The sequence below is a fragment of the Panulirus ornatus genome, chromosome 33, assembly GCF_036320965.1.
Source record: "Panulirus ornatus isolate Po-2019 chromosome 33, ASM3632096v1, whole genome shotgun sequence".
Classification (NCBI taxonomy): domain Eukaryota; kingdom Metazoa; phylum Arthropoda; class Malacostraca; order Decapoda; family Palinuridae; genus Panulirus; species Panulirus ornatus.
Genome location: NC_092256.1, coordinates 11265029 through 11284320, shown reverse-complemented (window position 1 = coordinate 11284320; position 19292 = coordinate 11265029). Strand labels below are relative to the sequence as shown.

The following is a 19292-nucleotide window of genomic DNA, read 5'->3' as shown; positions in this document are numbered from 1 at the left end:
CAGCACCACACCACCAACCAACCACATCAGTACACCCACCACAGCAGAGCAGACATGCCAGGGCGCCATCGAGCACAGCATAACAGAAGCATCATCAGAAAACACTAGGCAACTGGTTCCCATGGTGGAGGTGGTAGCCACCACAAGGTGCTGGGCTCCGGCAGTCGTGGTGGGGCTCCCTGTACAGCACCAGCATCCATAGAGAGTCCCACCTGCCCACCCTATATGGTGGTATGAGATGACCCCATGGCGCAGCAGGCCCCTGCTCTCAACCCCCACCACGAGGCGCTCGCTCAGGAGACCCGCTCCTTGTCCAATTCTCCAACTATATCCGCCTTAGAAGCGATACATCCCATGCTTAAAACCCAGTCGCCCAGGGAGTCGGAGCAGGGAACTCGATCCTTCGTTTGGAATGGCTGAAGGAACGCTAACCTCCTAGTCAAATACTCGAGTGCATTTGACGAACGGCACACACACTATCGTCTGGCTCCTCTGGTACGAATCGTTTACCCCTCCCTCCCCAGCAGGGAGTGATGGAAACCAGGCTGGTTACGGTGCCACACTCCATACCGTCATACTCCAACCCTAACTGGCTGAAGCAGCGATACAATTCAGCACAATCCTTGAGCCTGTGATTGGCTGGAGAAAGTAAACCAAAGTCTGCAGAGGTCAGCTGGTAGGCCGACAGTGTGCGGGTATCAGCGTTCTGAGTGGTGAGCTACTTAGTAGTCCATATACTGCCTCGTCCAATGGCATATCGCCTTTCATCTCAGTACTTCCTCCTTTTCCCTGTCGAACCGAAGGTAATTACGCTGGCAAGTGTTTGGCAGGAGTGTTTTATCTTAACTAGAGTCAGTCATATGTACTTTCTTGCTCATGCGTCAGTCTGTGTGTGTACACACATGTGTGTGTGTATGTGTGTGTGTGTGTGTGTGTGTGTATCTGGCTGTGTCATTTCATACAGAATAATATGATCCCATTACCCCAATGACGACAACCCGTCATGAACTGTGTCAGCCTGGCACGAGTGCCAGACACTGGAAACGATCGCGTGGCCAAAGCCCACACTGCAGAGCAGGTTGGTTAACGTCCACACACACTGAGGATATAAGCAGTGGCATGGCATATTGTGCCAGCTGACGCCAGCCCTGGAAAGAGACAGAGAGAGAGAGAGAGAGAGAGGGGGGTGTTCTTGTCGTCTTGCGTCAGAAGGTGTGGTCGACGGAGTGGTGTCCTTCCCAAGACCCCTGGGTCTGTCTACTGCGGGGGAACGTGTGCGCCACCGCTGAGGCAGGAATACCCAACACGAGGAGGGGGAGCTGTGCGTCGTCCCCCCTCAGGTCGCGGTGAGGAAGCCAGCTGACTCTATGTTGACGATAAGGACGACTCAAAGGTGAATGAAGATGATGGATGGTAAACGGGTGTTGATTGGATCGTGATGGTGACGGGTGACTCAACGAGGACGAAGGTGATAACGGCAAGTGACTCAAACGCGAGAGTGACGGAGGCAGTAAGACTTCAGAGGTGAAGGTGAGGATGATTATAGGCACTCGGAGGGGGGGAAAAAACAAGCAGACGACAGACGTGGGTCAGAGGTGTAGTGGATGAGGAAGAGGACGACGTCAAAGACACTGGCCACGAAGGAGACGCCACCGAAGGAGAAGGAGACGCCAGCAGAGCACTGAGAGAGATAACCTGAGTCACTTGGTTATATGATGGTGCGTGACGTGGGTGCAGTGTGGTAACTGATGAATGTAAGGTGGATCATACGATAACACATGCGTCAAACATGATATCACATGACTGATGATAGTGTACATGATATCACATGACTGAAGACAGAGTACTTGATATCACACGACGAAACGTGTAGATGAAATCGCATGACTGATGTCGTGAACATGACTGAAGTCACGTGTACATGACACTGCATGACTGAAGGCTGATTCACTGATTTTCTGATGTTTGTACAGCGCTAAAACTTAATCGCTTTTCAGCGCTCTTTAGTATAAAAAGTTATCAGAAAACTTGAACATATCTACATGGAATTACATATATCAGTTTCCATTAAAAGATACCTAAACACTTAAATATATATATATATATATATATATATATATATATATATATATATATATATATATATGCCTCCATCCTTTCAAAGGTATTCATATTCTATTTAAAAAAAGAACGATGCATTTTGGCAGACCTTTTTAAAAATTCATCGGCCTATTTACATGAACAACGGTCAAAAATGGTCCCCCAAATACTTATATTCATAACAATTTTAAACGATTCATGTTCCGCTCTGACACTCCAACATTTCAGGCATCCATCACACCAGTGTGTGGTGCACGGTGAAACTTGGTGCCTCCGTGCATGGTTAGGGTAGGGCTAGCCTCTCTCTCTCTCTCTCTCTCTCTCTCTCTCTCTCTCTCTCTCTCTCTCTCTCTCTCTCTCTCTCTCTCTCTATCTATCTATCTATCTATCTATCTATCTATCTATCCATCTATCTATCCATTCAGTGACCCCTGGGCCAGTACAGTCCCAGAGTGAGCAGATAATGCTATCAATTTGGTGATGTTGGAGGAAGGGAGGAAGGCCATACTTTCTAATGATGCGTGAGGGAGGGAGGAAGGCCAGGGATGCGTACAGCAACGGCAGGATCTGTACCTGGCTTAAGACTGGCAAAAAAATAAGGAACTCTTCCAACACGGGAACGCACCAAAGCATCCATGTTAGGAAACAAAATCTAACACGACCTACATGGAGGCTTCGGAAAGATGATGTTGCAGCACATCGTAGTGTATATCTTCCTCCCCCAGCAGGTTCAGTCTCTGTCTGATGGAGATGATGTCGTTTCTTTCAAACGCTATGGCTCATTGAAGTCCTCCTTCACAGAAGACACGCAAAGAGGAGAGGTCTTCGTCTAACTCCTTGGAGTTCCCTACTATATCTACCGTCACGAGACAATGACGGCAATCTTCAGCAAGTGTGTTTAGCGACTGGTGGAGAGGCATTGACTCTCACGTCTCGATTACTAAGGCAAGGCAAAGGAGAATATACTTTCCAACCAGATGCATTACTCTCTTCCAAACATTGTCAGGTTTGGTGCTGGAGTTGACCATCATCCATATACCGTATCCATCATTACCCTCCTGCATTCCTGGACTATATTCTCTTTTTACTTTTTAATACTTTGATAAATGAACCTATGAACCACAGAATTATCATCCCTTTATCTTCCGTACGCAAACCTTACAAACCTTTCATGTTCATCACATGACTGCCTCCACCCACCCACCATGGGACTGATGGTCTTGGTAAAAAGAACTAAAAAATCTTGGTTTTATGAGTTGTTATCTGCTTCATCTAATATGGCGTCTACAAAATAAGCAACTGATTCTTCAACGCCAGGAAATTCGTTCCCTCTTAAGAGTAATCAGAGCTCATGGAAAGTTTTGTGGGGCCTGGATGTGGAAAGGGAGCTGTGGTTTCGGTGCATTACACATGATAGCTAGAGACTGAGTGAGAACGCATGTGGCCTTTGTTGTCTTTTCTGAGCGCTTCCTTGCGCGCACGCGGGGGTAGAGAGGGTGCCATTTTCATGTGTGGCGGGGTGGCGGCGGGAATGGATGAAGGCAGCATGTATGAATATGTGCATGTGTATATATGTATATGTCTGTGTATGTATATGTTTGTATACGTTGAAATGTTTAGGTATGTATATGTGCGTGTGTGGGCGTTTATGTATATACATGTGTATGTGGGTGGGTTAGGCCATTCTTTAGTCTGTTTTCCTTGCGCTACCTCGCTAACGCGGGAGACAGCGGCAAAGTATAAAAAAAAAAGAATAAAAAAAAAAAATATATATATATATATATATATATATATATATATATATATATATATATATATATATATATGTGTGTGTGTGTGTGTGTGTGTGTGTGTGTAAAATATTCATCCTAATTGGCTATCTCAAGTTCCCAACTGGCAGGGCTGTTTGGTGTGGAACTTTCTGCTCAGCTGAGCACGAGTGGGGGAGGGGGGAGGGGGATCACCAACACAAAGGTCTTAAACAAGAGGCTTCAAACGAAAAGGTCAATACCACTAAGTTTTTCCCCTCCCGCCGCCGTGGTCATTACGCTAAGTGAGGTCGCCAATCATTAAGCGTACTTAGGTCAAAGTGGGACGAAGAGAGTAGTCTTCGGTTAACGACTCCGTTCCTCTCGTATCTCGGTCGTTGCAATCCCAAGTGTGACCGAGGAGAGGGACAACAGCGCGGCCGATCATAGGTCAAACCTCCATTATGTGAGGGAGCTCGGCTCCTGCTTGGATGAATGGAGAGAAGAGTCATCTATGACGTCCAATCTCTTCTTCATGACGTCACGTGTGACGTAAGTCCTACAAGGAACACCGCGCTTGATTGGCTCATGATTTCCCAATGATGCTGCCTCCTCCCATTACCCTACTTCCAGGCGGAGGGTCCCGTCTATAATGTAGTCATATCCAATGGTCAAGCTTTCCATTGCTTAGCTTGGTTTAAAGGAAAGTTTCGTTCCGTATAACTTTATGTATCTTCATGATAGTAGTCCCCTATACATCCACTGCAGAATACTGTCCATTAAGAGTCATTAGTGGATGAAATTAAGAACTGCTTATCGTCATAAGTTCCTCCAGGTTTTGGGGTTTGCCTGCGTGATGACCCGAGTGGTTTCGGATCACGTCTGGATAAGAGAGCAGATTGAGACACGGGCTAGGGAAAGACTCATCCTCACAGACTGGACCAGAACCAGATGGTTTTCAGTCAGGTATTTTTCTGCTCTTCGTTTCCTTGATATTTTGGCTCTTCGTTAGATGCGCTGGAGGAGCGACGCTTTGGTTGCGTCCTCCCGAAGGATTTCCTCCCACCAAGAGGAGCACTCAGAGGACGCCACTGGGAAGGAACACCTGAAGACCCTCCCCGTTATCTTTAACCCCCCCGGAAGAACCCTCTCGATGGGGCCCCCAAGGTGAAGAGAAGATGATAACAGGAGGGCAATGTAGGCGGAGGGAAACGACGGTATGTTATCCCAGAAGCAGAGGGTCATGGGGTGGGTACTTCAGAGTCCAGATGATGACGGAGCGTGTGACTCCTGTGGGAGGCGACGGCAGCGAGTATCTGTGACTCCTGTAGGAGGCGACGGCAGCGAGTGTCTGTGACTCCTGTGGGAGGCGACGGCAGCGAGTGTCTGTGACTCCTGTGGGAGGCGACGGCAGCGAGTATCTGTGACTCCTGTGGGAGGTGACGGCAGCGAGTATCTGTGACTCCTGTGGGAGGCGACGGCAGCGAGTATCTGTGACTCCTGTGGGAGGCGACAGCAGCGAGTATCTGTGACTCCTGTGGGAGGCGACGGCAGCGAGTATCTGTGACTCCTGTGGGAGGCGACGGCAGCGAGTATCTGTGACTCCTGTGGGAGGCGACGGCAGCGAGTATCTGTGACTCCTGTGGGAGGCGACGGCAGCGAGTATCTGTGACTCCTGTGGGAGGCGACGGCAGCGAGTATCTGTGACTCCTGTGGGAGGCGACGGCAGCGAGTATCTGTGACTCCTGTGGGAGGCGACGGCAGCGAGTATCTGTGACTCCTGTGGGAGGCGACAGCAGCGAGTATCTGTGACTCCTGTGGGAGGCGACAGCAGCGAGTATCTGTGACTCCTGTGGGAGGCGACGGCAGCGAGTATCTGTGACTCCTGTGGGAGGCGACGGCAGCGAGTATCTGTGACTCCTGTGGGAGGCGACGGCAGCGAGTATCTGTGACTCCTGTGGGAGGCGACGGCAGCGAGTATCTGTGACTCCTGTGGGAGGCGACGGCAGCGAGTATCTGTGACTCCTTTGGGAGGCGACGGCAGCGAGTATCTGTCACTCCTGTGGGAGGCGACGGCAGCGAGTGTCTCACGCCGACAGAATGAGACGAGGTGACCCTGCAGGTGTGGAGAGGGTGTATGGCGGGCAGGTCAGCCCGATAGGGAGAGGACTGGTGACGGAGCGGTGACCATCCGGACAACAGACGGTTCATGGGTAGAATGATGACAAGCATTTCAGAGGAAGAGGAAATAACATGAGGTGACGAAGGAGGAGCGAAGAAAGATGAAGGGTTACTAACGGGAAATAATACGAAGGTTAACAGAGTTAAAGAGGATGGAACAGACACACGATGTGACTCTAAGGTGAAGAGAGTGACAGCAGTTGACTGACACTGGTAAACAAATGTATCGGGTGACTCCAGTGGTCATATGACGTCTCATAAAGACACGGTAGAGTGACACAATCGACCTATGCAACTAAGGCACTCACATGGGAGGGGTTATGAAAGGGGACCTGATGGAACCATCATGTACACGATAGAGCATATAATTCCCAAATGTATTCTACAAAAAAAAATCCATAATGCTCTAACGAGTCTTTGAATTACACACAAGAGGCGAACAACCATCTTCTTTTTTCTTTTCATTTCACACGTTCTTTCCTCAGCTGGGATACGTGTTGCACCCGAAAAGGTCACAGCAACATCTTCCTGTACGCTGCTGTCTAGCACAGCTTGTGTTACCACACTCTGGTTTACAGCAATGCTGTGTTGACCTCTTCCTGTGTCGCTTCATGTCGAGGGACAGCTAACTGTCTGTTCCGCCCGCCAAACGTGGGCCCCCATCTGCTGCATTCTATTGCTTCAGGCTAATTGTGAGAAGAGAAGGAAGGGAGGGAGAAAGGAAAAAAAAGAGACAAAGACATCAAGGATGATATATATATATATATATATATATATATATATATATATATATATATATATATAGAGAGAGAGAGAGAGAGAGAGAGAGAGAGAGAGAGAGAGAGAGAGAGAGAGAGAGAGAGAGAGAGCCAACAGGAAGGTAGTGGGTGGGTGGGTGGGAGTCAGGTACAGAGCGCGTGCGCCTTGCGTCATCGCCTCCTCCCTCTCTCCCCCTCCCTAAGCCTGCCAACAATATTTACCTCGGGTCTTGTCCTGGCAACAGCAAACACTCGAGCTTGGCCTCACTTCAAAGACATCCTCCTCCCGTGACACAAGGAGCCATCATCCCCCCCTCCCCTTTCCCGGCCGACCATCATGGTAAAAGTGAATTTCATCCGCTCCTGCCTCTCATTCTGATGCCTCGTAAACGTAAAATTCCTCTATTCATCGATGACGTAAGGCTTCCCTGCCTCTCGCGCTCGTCTCAAGTAATCATCAATTATTCCCTCCTCCTCCTCCTCCTCCTCTGCTCCTTCCTTGATATACGAGTTAATACTCGACGTTCCCAGCTAGGCTATGAGCGTCCTCCACCATATTTCAGTGCCGTTACCTTTTCTTTCCCTCCACGGCCGCCGTATCCATCAGCGTTGAGCTGTTAACTTTACGGTGTCTCGTTCGCTCTTTACGTCTTCTCTCTTGACCGACATTATCCTCGTTATCTCATCTCTCTCACACTTCTTCCCTCGTATCTTATACCCATCTCCCTACAGCATCCACACCCCCCGGGCGTAACCCGTCCATTTGCTACAACACTTTTCCCCTTGTCTACTTTCTTTTTTTTTTGCTCCAGTCCTTCGCATACTCCTGTCCTTCCTTTGTTTTCTGACGCCCCCCCTCCATCTTCCGGCAAGACCGACCCACCACCAGGTAGGTGTCCCACAGCCAGCACTCTCGTGCAACACGAGGCAACCAACGTGGAACAGGAGCAACGTTCTTGGCTTATTTCGACCAGACACAATTCTACGTTTTCGTCTGCGGATTTGTCGCTGCTGCTGCTGTGGGAGAGGGAGGGACCTGAGAATACAGTTACATAAACATGATCATGACAGTTGTACTCTTAGCGATGAGAGATATAACTACCTGATGTGTAGTACGAATTACAGGCACGTTCTGAAATCGGTCTCCCACACCAGACCCTCGCAGTCTACCACAGTTATGAGTCAGTGGTGTAACGAACACTTGGAAGGAGCTTTCACTACGCTACATCACATCTCCAGCTGACATACACCCCCAGTGCACCAATCCAAGGTGGCGATGCTGTACCAGCGTCCTCTTAACTACACACATTCTCTACGACAGTTCCCGACACGCTCTTACTGTTGTGACCGTGAGAACGCACACTCGCTTCTTAATTCCACTTCCTCTTAAAGAGAGAGAGGGACCGGTACAACGAATGACCAAGTCTGCTAATCATTCAGACACAAAAAAAACTTTACCTCGAGCCCAGTTCTGAGGCCAGAGCAAGGCAGCTGGCCTAGAGCCACCCCAGCTTGCCCTCCCCTTTGGCATCTGTCGTATGACTTTGCCTGTGTCAGCGGCTGGGTTACTGGAGGTAGCATGACGTTCCTTCATCCCTTCGCTGATACAGTGATTAAGGAGGTAATGCTACTTATTGTGTATGACACGAAGAAAGATACGTGCCATTTTCTGACATGCAGAATCCACCGGCAAGTCTTCCTAACTTCGCACGTCCTGTGACCAACATTGCGAAAGGATCACAGGGTCTCTGTCAGACCACAGCGGCCAGATAACCATGACGTAATTCGCTACGAAGTTGATTCGTCACACAAGCTTACAGTCCTGTCGGTCTACAGTCACGAATGCTGTAGTGATGCTGGTGGCATCCTGCACCCTTCGTGTCAGAACTGACGCTACCTCTTCCTCCCACATCAGCCATAAAACCGAGTGAAAACCGCAATGTATTCCGGTAGTCTGAAAGAGTCCAGCATCTTGCACACCTGGGGCAATGGCTGACATGGACAACTAAAACAAAAACATTGATATATCTATTGTCTTACTAACACAATACAGGACAAATATTGACATGACATATAGAGTGGCAGCATGAAAATTACGTACCTATGAATAATATAAAAAAAAAACTAAATCATAGCTCAATTGAATCACTTACTTCTCTCGGGCGATGTCTTCTATCCAGCTGGCGAATCAACGAACAGCGTTCAAGCGCTACAGTAAACATCAACACGAACATGAAGGACCAAAAATAGTAAAGTACATTCCTTTATCCTACTTACATATCTCTTCCCTCTGGTTGGCACAGTGTGTAAGGATCACACTTCTCTCACATGAGAGACTGTGGAAGTTACACATGACGCCACAGGGAGGCCCCAGTCGGCCAAGAGCTCCTACAGATGGCTTCTGTTACGAGAGAGAGAGAGAGAGAGAGAGAGAGAGAGAGAGAGAGAGAGAGGAGAGGGGGGGCTTCAGTTAGTCAAAAGCTCCTTACAGAAAAGTCCTGCTGTATGAGGACAGAGAGGAGGAAGGCCTCAGCTGGTCAAGAGCTCTTCCGCCGAGAGCTCCTGCTGCAGGAGGACAGACAGGAGGAGGGAGGTCACAACGGATGCTGCAGGAGGACAGAGAGAGAGAGAGAGAGAGAGAGAGAGAGAGAGAGAGAGAGAGAGAGAGAGAGAGAGAGAGAGAGAGAGAGAGAGAGAGAGAGAGGTCACAACCAGAGGTGTGTGTGAGTACTCACAGGATGCGAAGGTCGTCTAGGTGCTCGAAGTCGGCCGAGTGAATCACCGTCAGGTTGTTCCCCTCCAGGTCTCTGTCAACACAAGGGAAGACAATTATTAACACGGGCCAGAGCCTGGCGTGGCCTCACTACAGCGACGGCCAAGATCATCATGTTAAGTAGCCCCAAGTGTATTACTCACTACAGCGATGGTCAGGATCATCATGTTAAGTAGCCCCAAGTGTATTACTCACTACAGTGATGGTGAGGATCATCATGTTAAGTAGACCCAAGTGTATTACCTAACTTCTGCTGCTCTGTACTGTATCCTATTGTTCATGATTACCCTCTACTACCTCTTAAGTACTTTCTGCTGTGCCTCTACCTCTTGTGCCCTAAGCCTTCTACTGCGTCCTACTACCATCCCCCACCTTCTGCCGAACCCTTGGTGATGTCCTCCTCCAGTCTTCGTGGCGAGGTAATGGCCAGTCATTATATTAATGATCACACTGAAGGTAATAACAGACGGGCTGATGATGATGAGGTGGAACGAGGCCCTTGAAGGTGAAGTGAGTCAAGACAATTTGACCGAGGTGACCGTGGAACTCAAACAACCTAACCACCTCAGTGGTTAACATTCCCCAAATAACGAGATGACAGTGGAACTCAAACAACCTAACCACCTCAGTGGTTAACAATCCCCTAGATAACGAGATGACAGTGGAACTCAAACAACCTAACCACCTCAGTGGTTAACAATTCCCCTGATAACGAGATGACAGTGGAACTCAAACAACCTAACCACCTCAGTGGTTAACAATTCCCCAGATTCATACCGTAATGTTGACACAACACGCAAGGCAGTTTTAAGACCTGTCAACAAAATAAGAAATGGGATTAGATCCTTTGAAAGATGGTGTTCATCTCGGCCACACCCACATCCTTAACCTCTCCAGGATAAGGTCACGACCCTTGGCTACGATGGGACGTCCTCCCTAGCTTGACCTTTAAAGGTCAGGTCAACGGGTGGGTGGGTCATCGGACTTCCTCCCCAGCTTGACCTTTAGAGGTCAGGTCAACGGGTGGGTGGGTCATCGGACTTCCTCCCCAGCTTGACCTTTAGAGGTCAGGTCAACGGGTGGGTGGGTCATCGGACTTCCTCCCTAGCTTGACCTTTAAAGGTCAGGTCAACGGGTGGGTGGGTCATCGGACTTCCTCCCCAGCTTGACCTTTAGAGGTCAGGTCAACGGGTGGGTGGGTCATCATACCCGAGGGTTATACCGTCGTTTATCTTCACTATCATCATCATCTGGGGTGGGCAGTGGCTCGCTTTGAAGAAAAAAATCAGGCTAAGGTTGTCTGCAGCAGAAGGCAGAGTTTAGCTTCACTGTAGCAGTCAGTAGGGTTTAGCTTCACTGTAGCAGTCAGTAGGGTTTAGCTTCTCTCTAGCAATCAGTAGGGTTTAGCTTCTCTCTAGCAGTCAGTAGGGTTTAGCTTCACTGTAGCAGTCAGTAGGGTTTAGCTTCTCTCTAGCAGTCAGTAGGGTTTAGCTTCTCTCTAGCAATCAGTAGGGTTTAGCTTCTCTCTAGCAGTCAGTAGGGTTTAGCTTCACTGTAGCAGTCAGTAGGGTTTAGCTTCACTGTAGCAGTCAGTAGGGTTTAGCTTCACTGTAGCAGTCAGTAGGGTTTAGCTTCACTGTAGCAGTCAGTAGGGTTTAGCTTCTCTGTAGCAGTCAGTAGGGTTTAGCTTCACTGTAGCAGTCAGTAGGGTTTAGCTTCACTGTAGCAGTCAGTAGGGTTTAGCTTCACTGTAGCAGTCAGTAGGGTTTAGCTTCACTGTAGCAGTCAGTAGGGTTTAGCTTCACTGTAGCAGTCAGTAGGGTTCAGCTTCACTGTAGCAGTCAGTAGGGTTTAGCTTCACTGTAGCAGTCAGTAGGGTTTAGCTTCACTGTAGCAGTCAGTAGGGTTTAGCTTCACTGTAGCAGTCAGTAGGGTTTAGCTTCTCTGTACTGAAATGGTTTGGTCACATGGAGAGAATGAGTGAGGAAAGATTGACCAAGAGGATATCTGTGTCAGAGGTGGAGGGAACGAGAAGTGTATATATATTTGTTTCTTTTTTCATACTATTTGCCATTTCCCGCGTTAGCGAGGTAGCGTTAAGAACAGAGGACTGAGCCTTTGAGGAAATATCCTCACTTGGCCCACTTCTCTGTTCCTCTTTTGGAAAATTAAAAAAAAAAAACGAGAGGGAAGGATTTCCAGCCCTCCGCTTCCTCCCCTTTTAGTCGCCTTCTACGACACGCAGGGAAAACGTGGGAAGTATTCTCTTTCTCCCCTAAAGATGATATATATATATATATATATATATATATATATATATATATATATATATATATATATATATATATATATATATACAGTCCCACAATTCTACAACCCATTTTAATACAGGAGTCAGAAGCATAATCCCTAACAACCCAAAACCAGTTCACAGATCTAGGCGGAAGAAATGAGGAAACTGAGGTTAATCAGATAAGATACAAGCACGGATGAGACACACCAGAGATAAGATAGGGTCTAATCGTTTCACATGTATTACAAAGAACGGTATAGAATAAGCCAAGGTCGTATACCCATGTACAGAGACTGGAGGACACGAGGGAAGCCAAGATGTGTTTGAACTGGAACCAGCAGGACACCAGGAGTTGGCCTGAGCTGGACCCCCTGATGGAAGACGTCCAGCGGGACACCAGGAGTTGGCCTGACAGATGAGGGAGGAACGCTGGAGGAATCTCCAGGAAACAGAGAGCACAAGCAGAGGAATGAGTGGTGACCATGGCCTCGCAGCCCTGGCGACTGACAGCCTTTACGTTTACCAAACAAACGTCTGGTGAGATTGATTCGCGCCGGTAACCCCGGCATGTCTGTTGTGCACCCATCCATGTTCACCCTGTGAGCAAGTAGCGCTGAAGGATCACAGGGGGTCACAAAGGGTCTTACTCAGACCCCCAGTGGGTTGATATTACATGTTACAATTCGTATTTCATTTCATACATTACATAGTTTCATATGGTAAGTTTTACTCACTAGATGCCAAAAGTGGATACGCGAGAAATTACGTTTTTCGTACACTTATCTTTGGAAATACTGTGTCTCCTTGAAGTTACGGCACTTACAAACACATTACTGGTAGAATACGTTCGATTTACGTTCATTTACAAAGAATTAACTTTGGGGTGAATTAAATTGCCTGGATCTTAGGAATATATCTGTCTGTACTTTTTAAGAATGTAAGAGAAATGATCCGTAAAAATCAGGACACTGTCGAACACACACACCTCCGTTTTCTGATTACTAAGTCCTTCGGCATTTACTGTGTGGTATACGTTATAACCCATATCGTGTTATCTCCACAGCTATCGAGTGAGAGCCTTGAACACCCATCAGGAATTTATGACCAGACGTCACGCAAGCTCGAGTGAGTCATAGCCCCTCCGTCCGGGGGAATGGACGGTTCGTGATTTCTCAATTTTCACCCTAGCTGTTCCTCCATCATTCTTTTCTCCTCATCCCACACGACGGGATGACCAAAGACACGTTCCGCACCTGCCGTAGGGCACCGCTGTACTGAGCAATATTTTGCTTACTCCCTCCGTGTGTATATATATATATATATATATATATATATATATATATATATATATATATATATATTATACTTTGTCTCTGTCTCCCGCTTTAGCGAAGTAGCGCAAGGAAACAGACGAAAGAATGGCCCAACCCACTCACATACACATGTATATACATACACATCCACACACGCACATATACATACCCATACATCTCAACGTATACATGTATATACACACACAGACATATACATATATATACACATGTACATAATTCATAATATCTGCCCTTATTCACAGCATGACTGTCCTTCACCTGGTAATCGCCTCGTGAACCACCAGGTCCTCTTGCTACCTGTCCTCTTGCCAGGTAAACATGCCACGTACACCACAGGTGAAGCCGACGTAAGGGTGTTGGTCCCGCACAGCCCTGGCTGGCCAGGACCAACAACCACACACCCACCCACACACCCACACACACACACACACACACACACAACATCCACACAACACACACACAACATCCACACACACACACACACACACACACACACACACACACCTCGACTGTCATGAACCCCCAAGAATGGAGCCCTGAACTTTGCCCTGAATTACATGACCAGTAACACTGTGTCACCCACCCACCCATCCCCCAGCACTGGGCACCTGTGTGTGTGTGTGTGTGTGTGTGTGTGTGTGTGTGTCACCCGCGTCCCCCCGCCCCACCGTCAACACCAGCTCTCCCCCTCCTCCACCACCACCACCATTAGTACAACGGTCACGACAGCAAGCCACCGGGCGATCACAGTGCCACACCTTCCTAGGAAAACCAATCGCCTTAATGTCGCCTTTCGCACCGCCGTGCAGCGAGAGTCGTAAAACTTCATAATCCACATATGAATCACAGACTTCACACACTCCGACGCCAACTGCTGTATATCACTCTCATGCCCTGAACGTATCTACCAACTATTACCTTCTTTTTCTGTATGTATGTATGTATGTATGTACACACACACACACACACACACACACACACAAATACACGTACACGTGTGTAGGGACTCAATCTACACACAGGACCTCATCTCCCTCTTTCATTTCACACTAGACAAAAAGTTCACTCACAATAAGATTATTTGTCTTAAATCATATCTCCTTTATCCTTGGGGAAATGGGACAATAGGGAACAGAAGAAGCCAAGCGAGGCTGGGGTGTTGAACGTGCGTGGACATAACCAGGATAAGAACGAAGGAAACAAGGTGTACGTTACGGGAGAGGAACCAGGGTGTTCTGGCTCTGAGTCAACCTTACCTCAAGGGAGAGTAGGAGGAATGGCTTGGGAATGTCCATGGGGGTAAACTCCAGGGTTAATGTGAGGTTCAGCACAAGCGGAGGACGTGGCACTATCGCAGAGGGGGTTGTGGGGATAATGTGTTAAGAGAGTGTAAGGAAGTGAATTCCACACTGATGTGGGCGAGACTAAAAGCAGATCACGGAAGGTGGGTGAGTTGTCCGTGCTTGTGCACCTGACAGTGAGAGGAATGAGGAGAAAGAAAGCATAGTGTTGGGGGAGGAGGTGAGTGAGTGGTACAGCATTCTTGAGGGGAGGAATCGAGTATTAGTGGTGGAAGATTAATATGCAATAGTAGGTGATCATGCAGTTGTGAATGAAAACTGTGAACAGCTTGTCCAATTGTGTACTTGGTTTAGAAATAAGAAATATCCATATATGTATATATATATATATATATATATATATATATATATATATATATATATATATATATATATATATACGTTAGTGAGTGGGGGTAGGGCCAACAGGCATTATTGTATTACGAGCTAATTCACAAGGACGCAAAGGAGAGTCTACTGGATGTGAACGTGCTGAGACGGGCAGCTGGTGGGATGTCTGACCACTTCTCGGTGGAGGAGAGTGTAACACATCACAGTGTTTTCAGGAAAACAGGAAATGGCATGGGTGGGAAGACAGTCTGAATGGGAGGAACCATGAGCAAGTGAAGGGCTTTAGTTACCAAAGGAATGAATATTGTTCAGAGTGGAACTCCAAGAGCATAAGTGAACCAGTGAGGTGGTTGCGGGGGGGAAAAGGGGGGGAAGGTTCTGGGTGAACCGAGGTGTGTCTGGAAGTACAAGTCACAGTGAGGTCTAAACTGGGCATGTCTGATGATGCAGTGGTCACGGCGGTGTTGCCCGAGACCTAAATTGAAAGGGACGGAGGAGTGACTGTGCTGGAAATGACAACCGTGAGGACAATATACGGACAACGGTGTGTGGGGCTTTGCTGCGGATTGGGGCACTGGTCTGGGTGCATGATACACTCACAGCTGGAGACTGGATGTGGGCCAATGAGGCCCTTCATTTCTTTCTTTTGCTCCTGACGCTCCCTCACCACTACCGCGGGGAAACTACGAGAGAGAGAGAGAGAGAGAGAGAGAGAGAGAGAGAGAGAGAGAGAGAGAGAGAGAGAGAGAGAATCACCCTGAGCGGGTAGTCAAGTGTAATGCCTTCTTTCCCTTCCCTCTATCACCCACGATCCCCTTCACGCATGCCTCCTCCAGGCGGCGATGCTCAACGCACGACCCTGTGCCGCCGCGACCGTCCACACCCAACAGTTCAACGCACGGCCTTCAACAGGCTAATGGGCGTCCCCCCCTTCCTTGCCACACGACCCCCGTGAACTGACGACCCCTCCATAAATAACCTCGTACAAGAGTTACGGCTCCAGTAGCGGAAGCTCCCCGGGAATACATTTGCAGCAACACGGCGATAACAGAAGCGTGGCTCGCGTTAATCTCCAGGCCCAGTTGTGGCCAGCTTTACACCCTCCTGCGGCCTGATTTACTGCATGGCTTCAGGGAAGTCTACTGGCGGAGAAGGGCCCAGGTGGCAGGCCTGTGGAGGGCAGGCTTCCAGGGGGTCCAGGTGCGAGGTTGGTGGACGGTAGGTTGATGTGGAGACGGAAGGGCTGGTGGATGGAGGCGAAGGGGGGGACAACAGTTACGAGTAATTACGACGAGATCTTGACAAAAGGCACGAAAATGACACGAAGAACGAGTCGTGTGAGGTGGTTACATGCTCACGAGTGTTAGGTGTGAGATGAAGAAGGACACTGTTACGCTTGCGGACTGGCTAAACGATGCCAGCCAACCGTGTGGGTAAGGCAGAAAAAAAAAGAAAAGAAAAAGAGACAGTCATGCGTGTCATGAGAGAGAGAGAGAGAGAGAGAGAGAGAGAGAGAGAGAGAGAGAGAGAGAGAGAGAGAGAGAGAGAGAGAGAGAGAGAGACTCCTAAATTCCAGTCACAGTTGGCCGCTCATCATAAGTTCAGGAGGAGACGCCAAAGCTGTGCATGTCAGCAGGCCAACCAGCTGAGACTGGAACATACCCTGACACCTGTGACGAAGGACACTCGCGCACACACCTCACAGCATGACGGAGGCTGCGCCCGCCACCACTGCTCCTCTGTAGCATAAGTGGAATGGTCGGTAATTATCAAGACACTCAGTATGACGGTACGATCCCTGAGCATGATGATGATACAACCCGAGAGTCGTACCATCGTGATCAAGGATAGTTACGTCGTGATCAAGGATAGTTACGTCGTGCTTACGGATCGTACCGTCGTGCTCAAGGATCGTACCGTCGTGTTCAAGGATAGTAACGTCGTGCTTAAGGATCGTACCGTCGTGCTCAAGGATCGTACCGTCATGTTCAAGGATCGTAACGTCGTGCTTAAAGATCGTACTGTCGTGCTCAAGGATCGTACCGTCGTGCTCAAGGATCGTACCGTCGTGCTCATGGATCGTACCGTCGTGCTCAAGGATCGTACCGTCGTGCTCAAGTATCGTACCGTCGTTCTCAGGAATCGTACCGTCGTGCTCAAGGATCGTACCGTCGTGCTCAAAGATCGTACCGTCGTTCTCAGGAACTGTACCGTTGTGCTCAAAGGGATAAAGAAACGTGAAACCTCCAGTCATACAGAGTGGCTGGACGCCACACAGGAACACTATACAGTCACTTCATAATGTACAGCACAACCCATAATACGACGTACGCTCCACTCTTCCTCACCAGGACTTGTAGCTGGTGTTGTCGTAAATGTACCAATGGGAACTGTTAATACACACCTCGCTGTAAGCTGCCCTGCCTCCCTCCCTCCCTCCTCCAAACACTACAGCCATAGCTGTGTTGTCGTAAATGTACCAATGGGAACTGTTTATACACACCTCGCTGTAGGCTGCCCTGCCTCCCTCCCTCCCTCCCTCCTCCAAACACTAAAGCCACAGCTGGTACACAGTGATCGTGTGACACCCCACACACCCTCGTCTAGTAATTGCAAAATTACTAAGGATCGAAACACAAATGAACGACAGAATCCATCTTAATCACCAAATAACAAAAGAAATGGAAGGAAAGGTCAATTTTATGACATCAGTTTGACCCAACTTTACAATACTACAATTTAATCAATTAATGATTTTGATGACCCACGTTTTTGTTATGGCAGCGGACATGGCCCAGGTAGAGGCAAGCCCCCAGCAGTCAGCCATCCATATTGAAAGGTGAAACAGAAAACGTAAGATAAAGATGGAACATGGACTAATCTTAACTTCTCAGACCTGATTCTTTTAAGAGATGGGAAGGGTAAAGGAACAGGGAATGAGAAAGGAAGAGAGTGAGTTCCACTGGTTCGATGTACGAGGGAAAAAGGTATCATGACGGTAAATCTTCGTGTGGCTGGTGTGCCAAAGAAAAACTATGGGAAGCAACGGCCAGGCGCGCGCGCGCTATAGAGCTGCGACACACGCAGGCAGATCGTGAGATCAGTGGCCGAAATGGTATCCGTAGAACGAAGATGCATCAACCACACCACGGCGGACGGAAAGACATGGTTAAAGACAGACAACGTCAGAAGAGTTACAAGAGGCTGAAGGCTTTTGGTGCCACTCTGGCGAAGAGATGGAAGAACAGCTACCCTGGATTTACGAGCAGTGCTCCATCCATACCAGGGAGGCTGAAACTACGTCAGGAACCCTCTTGGAGCGCAGAACTACTACGTCAGGAACTCTCGTGGACGACAGAACTACTACGTCAGGAACCCTCGTAGACCGCAGAAATGTTATGTTACGACAGCAATACAACATCCCAGCTTTTCAGCGGCCGATTTTCTGTTGTTCACAAATGTTTCAAGTTAACAGCCACCCAACGGCAGTGGACAGCACGTAACATGCCTACACTCTGCACATGCTCTCACACCCTCTCTTGCCGCAGTCACACTATGCAGCAACGCCGCATCGCGCACTCACACCACCATATCACCGCGCCCCGCCACACACCACACCACACCGCACGCGCGGCGCCACCCTCTTGGTACCCGATTTGGTTGCCAGAGTCGTTAAGGGTGCGAAGCGGCGTCAGTAGCGGTGTTGATGGCCTGTTCTCCCCCTCCTCCCTAAACTGTTTCTTAATCTACCCGCAACACTTCATTACCTCGGCCAGGAGTCACACCCTACGCCTGCCTCCTGCTGCTCCTGAGGCGCTGTCGCTCAGCCCAAAGTGATCATCCCCTGGTCTACAAGGGAGGTATGTTATACCCTGCCACTCAGCCATAGCCATTCTGATTTACGTACAAAGTTTCCCTTGCTCTACTGCTGCAGAGTGGCTCCTGCGATGTCGCTGTCCACGAATTCACACTAGGGCCCGCCCGGGTTCGAATCCTGCGCAGCAGTCGATCCACAGCCAACCCACATGTTTATCCTTCCCCTCGGAGCTAGTCGATAGATTGGGTATCTGGCTCAGGCTGAAGTATCTATGTATATCCCTGGGATAGAAAAGAAATAAAACTTCCCAGATCTTCCGTACATATCGTAAACGTCGGCCAAAACGGGTGGGAACGGGGTCTGGTAACCTTTTCCATCTTGAAATTCAGTCTCTAAAAGATTGAACGAAAGGAGCCAAGCGAGAAGTGTTTATCTTCCTCGGAATTTCTTCTCGCTAACGCAGAAAAGGCAAAGAATTCTACCTCCGTACTCCCTGCGTGTCGTATAAAGCAACTAAAGGGGACGGGACTGGGGAGCTGGAAACCTTCTCCTTCTGTTTCAATTTCTAAGATATGGAACAGAAGGAGCCAAGTGGAG

At 48.6% G+C, this 19292-nt stretch overlaps 1 protein-coding gene across 1 annotated transcript in view; it reads right to left on the bottom strand.

The window, feature by feature from the left end:
* LOC139759459 (protein slit-like) overlaps positions 1-19292 on the bottom strand; it is a 1061304-nt gene that overhangs the window by 847306 nt on the left and 194706 nt on the right. The window contains 1 exon segment of the mRNA XM_071681610.1: positions 9523-9594. Within this exon segment, the coding sequence (XP_071537711.1) occupies positions 9523-9594 (72 nt within the window).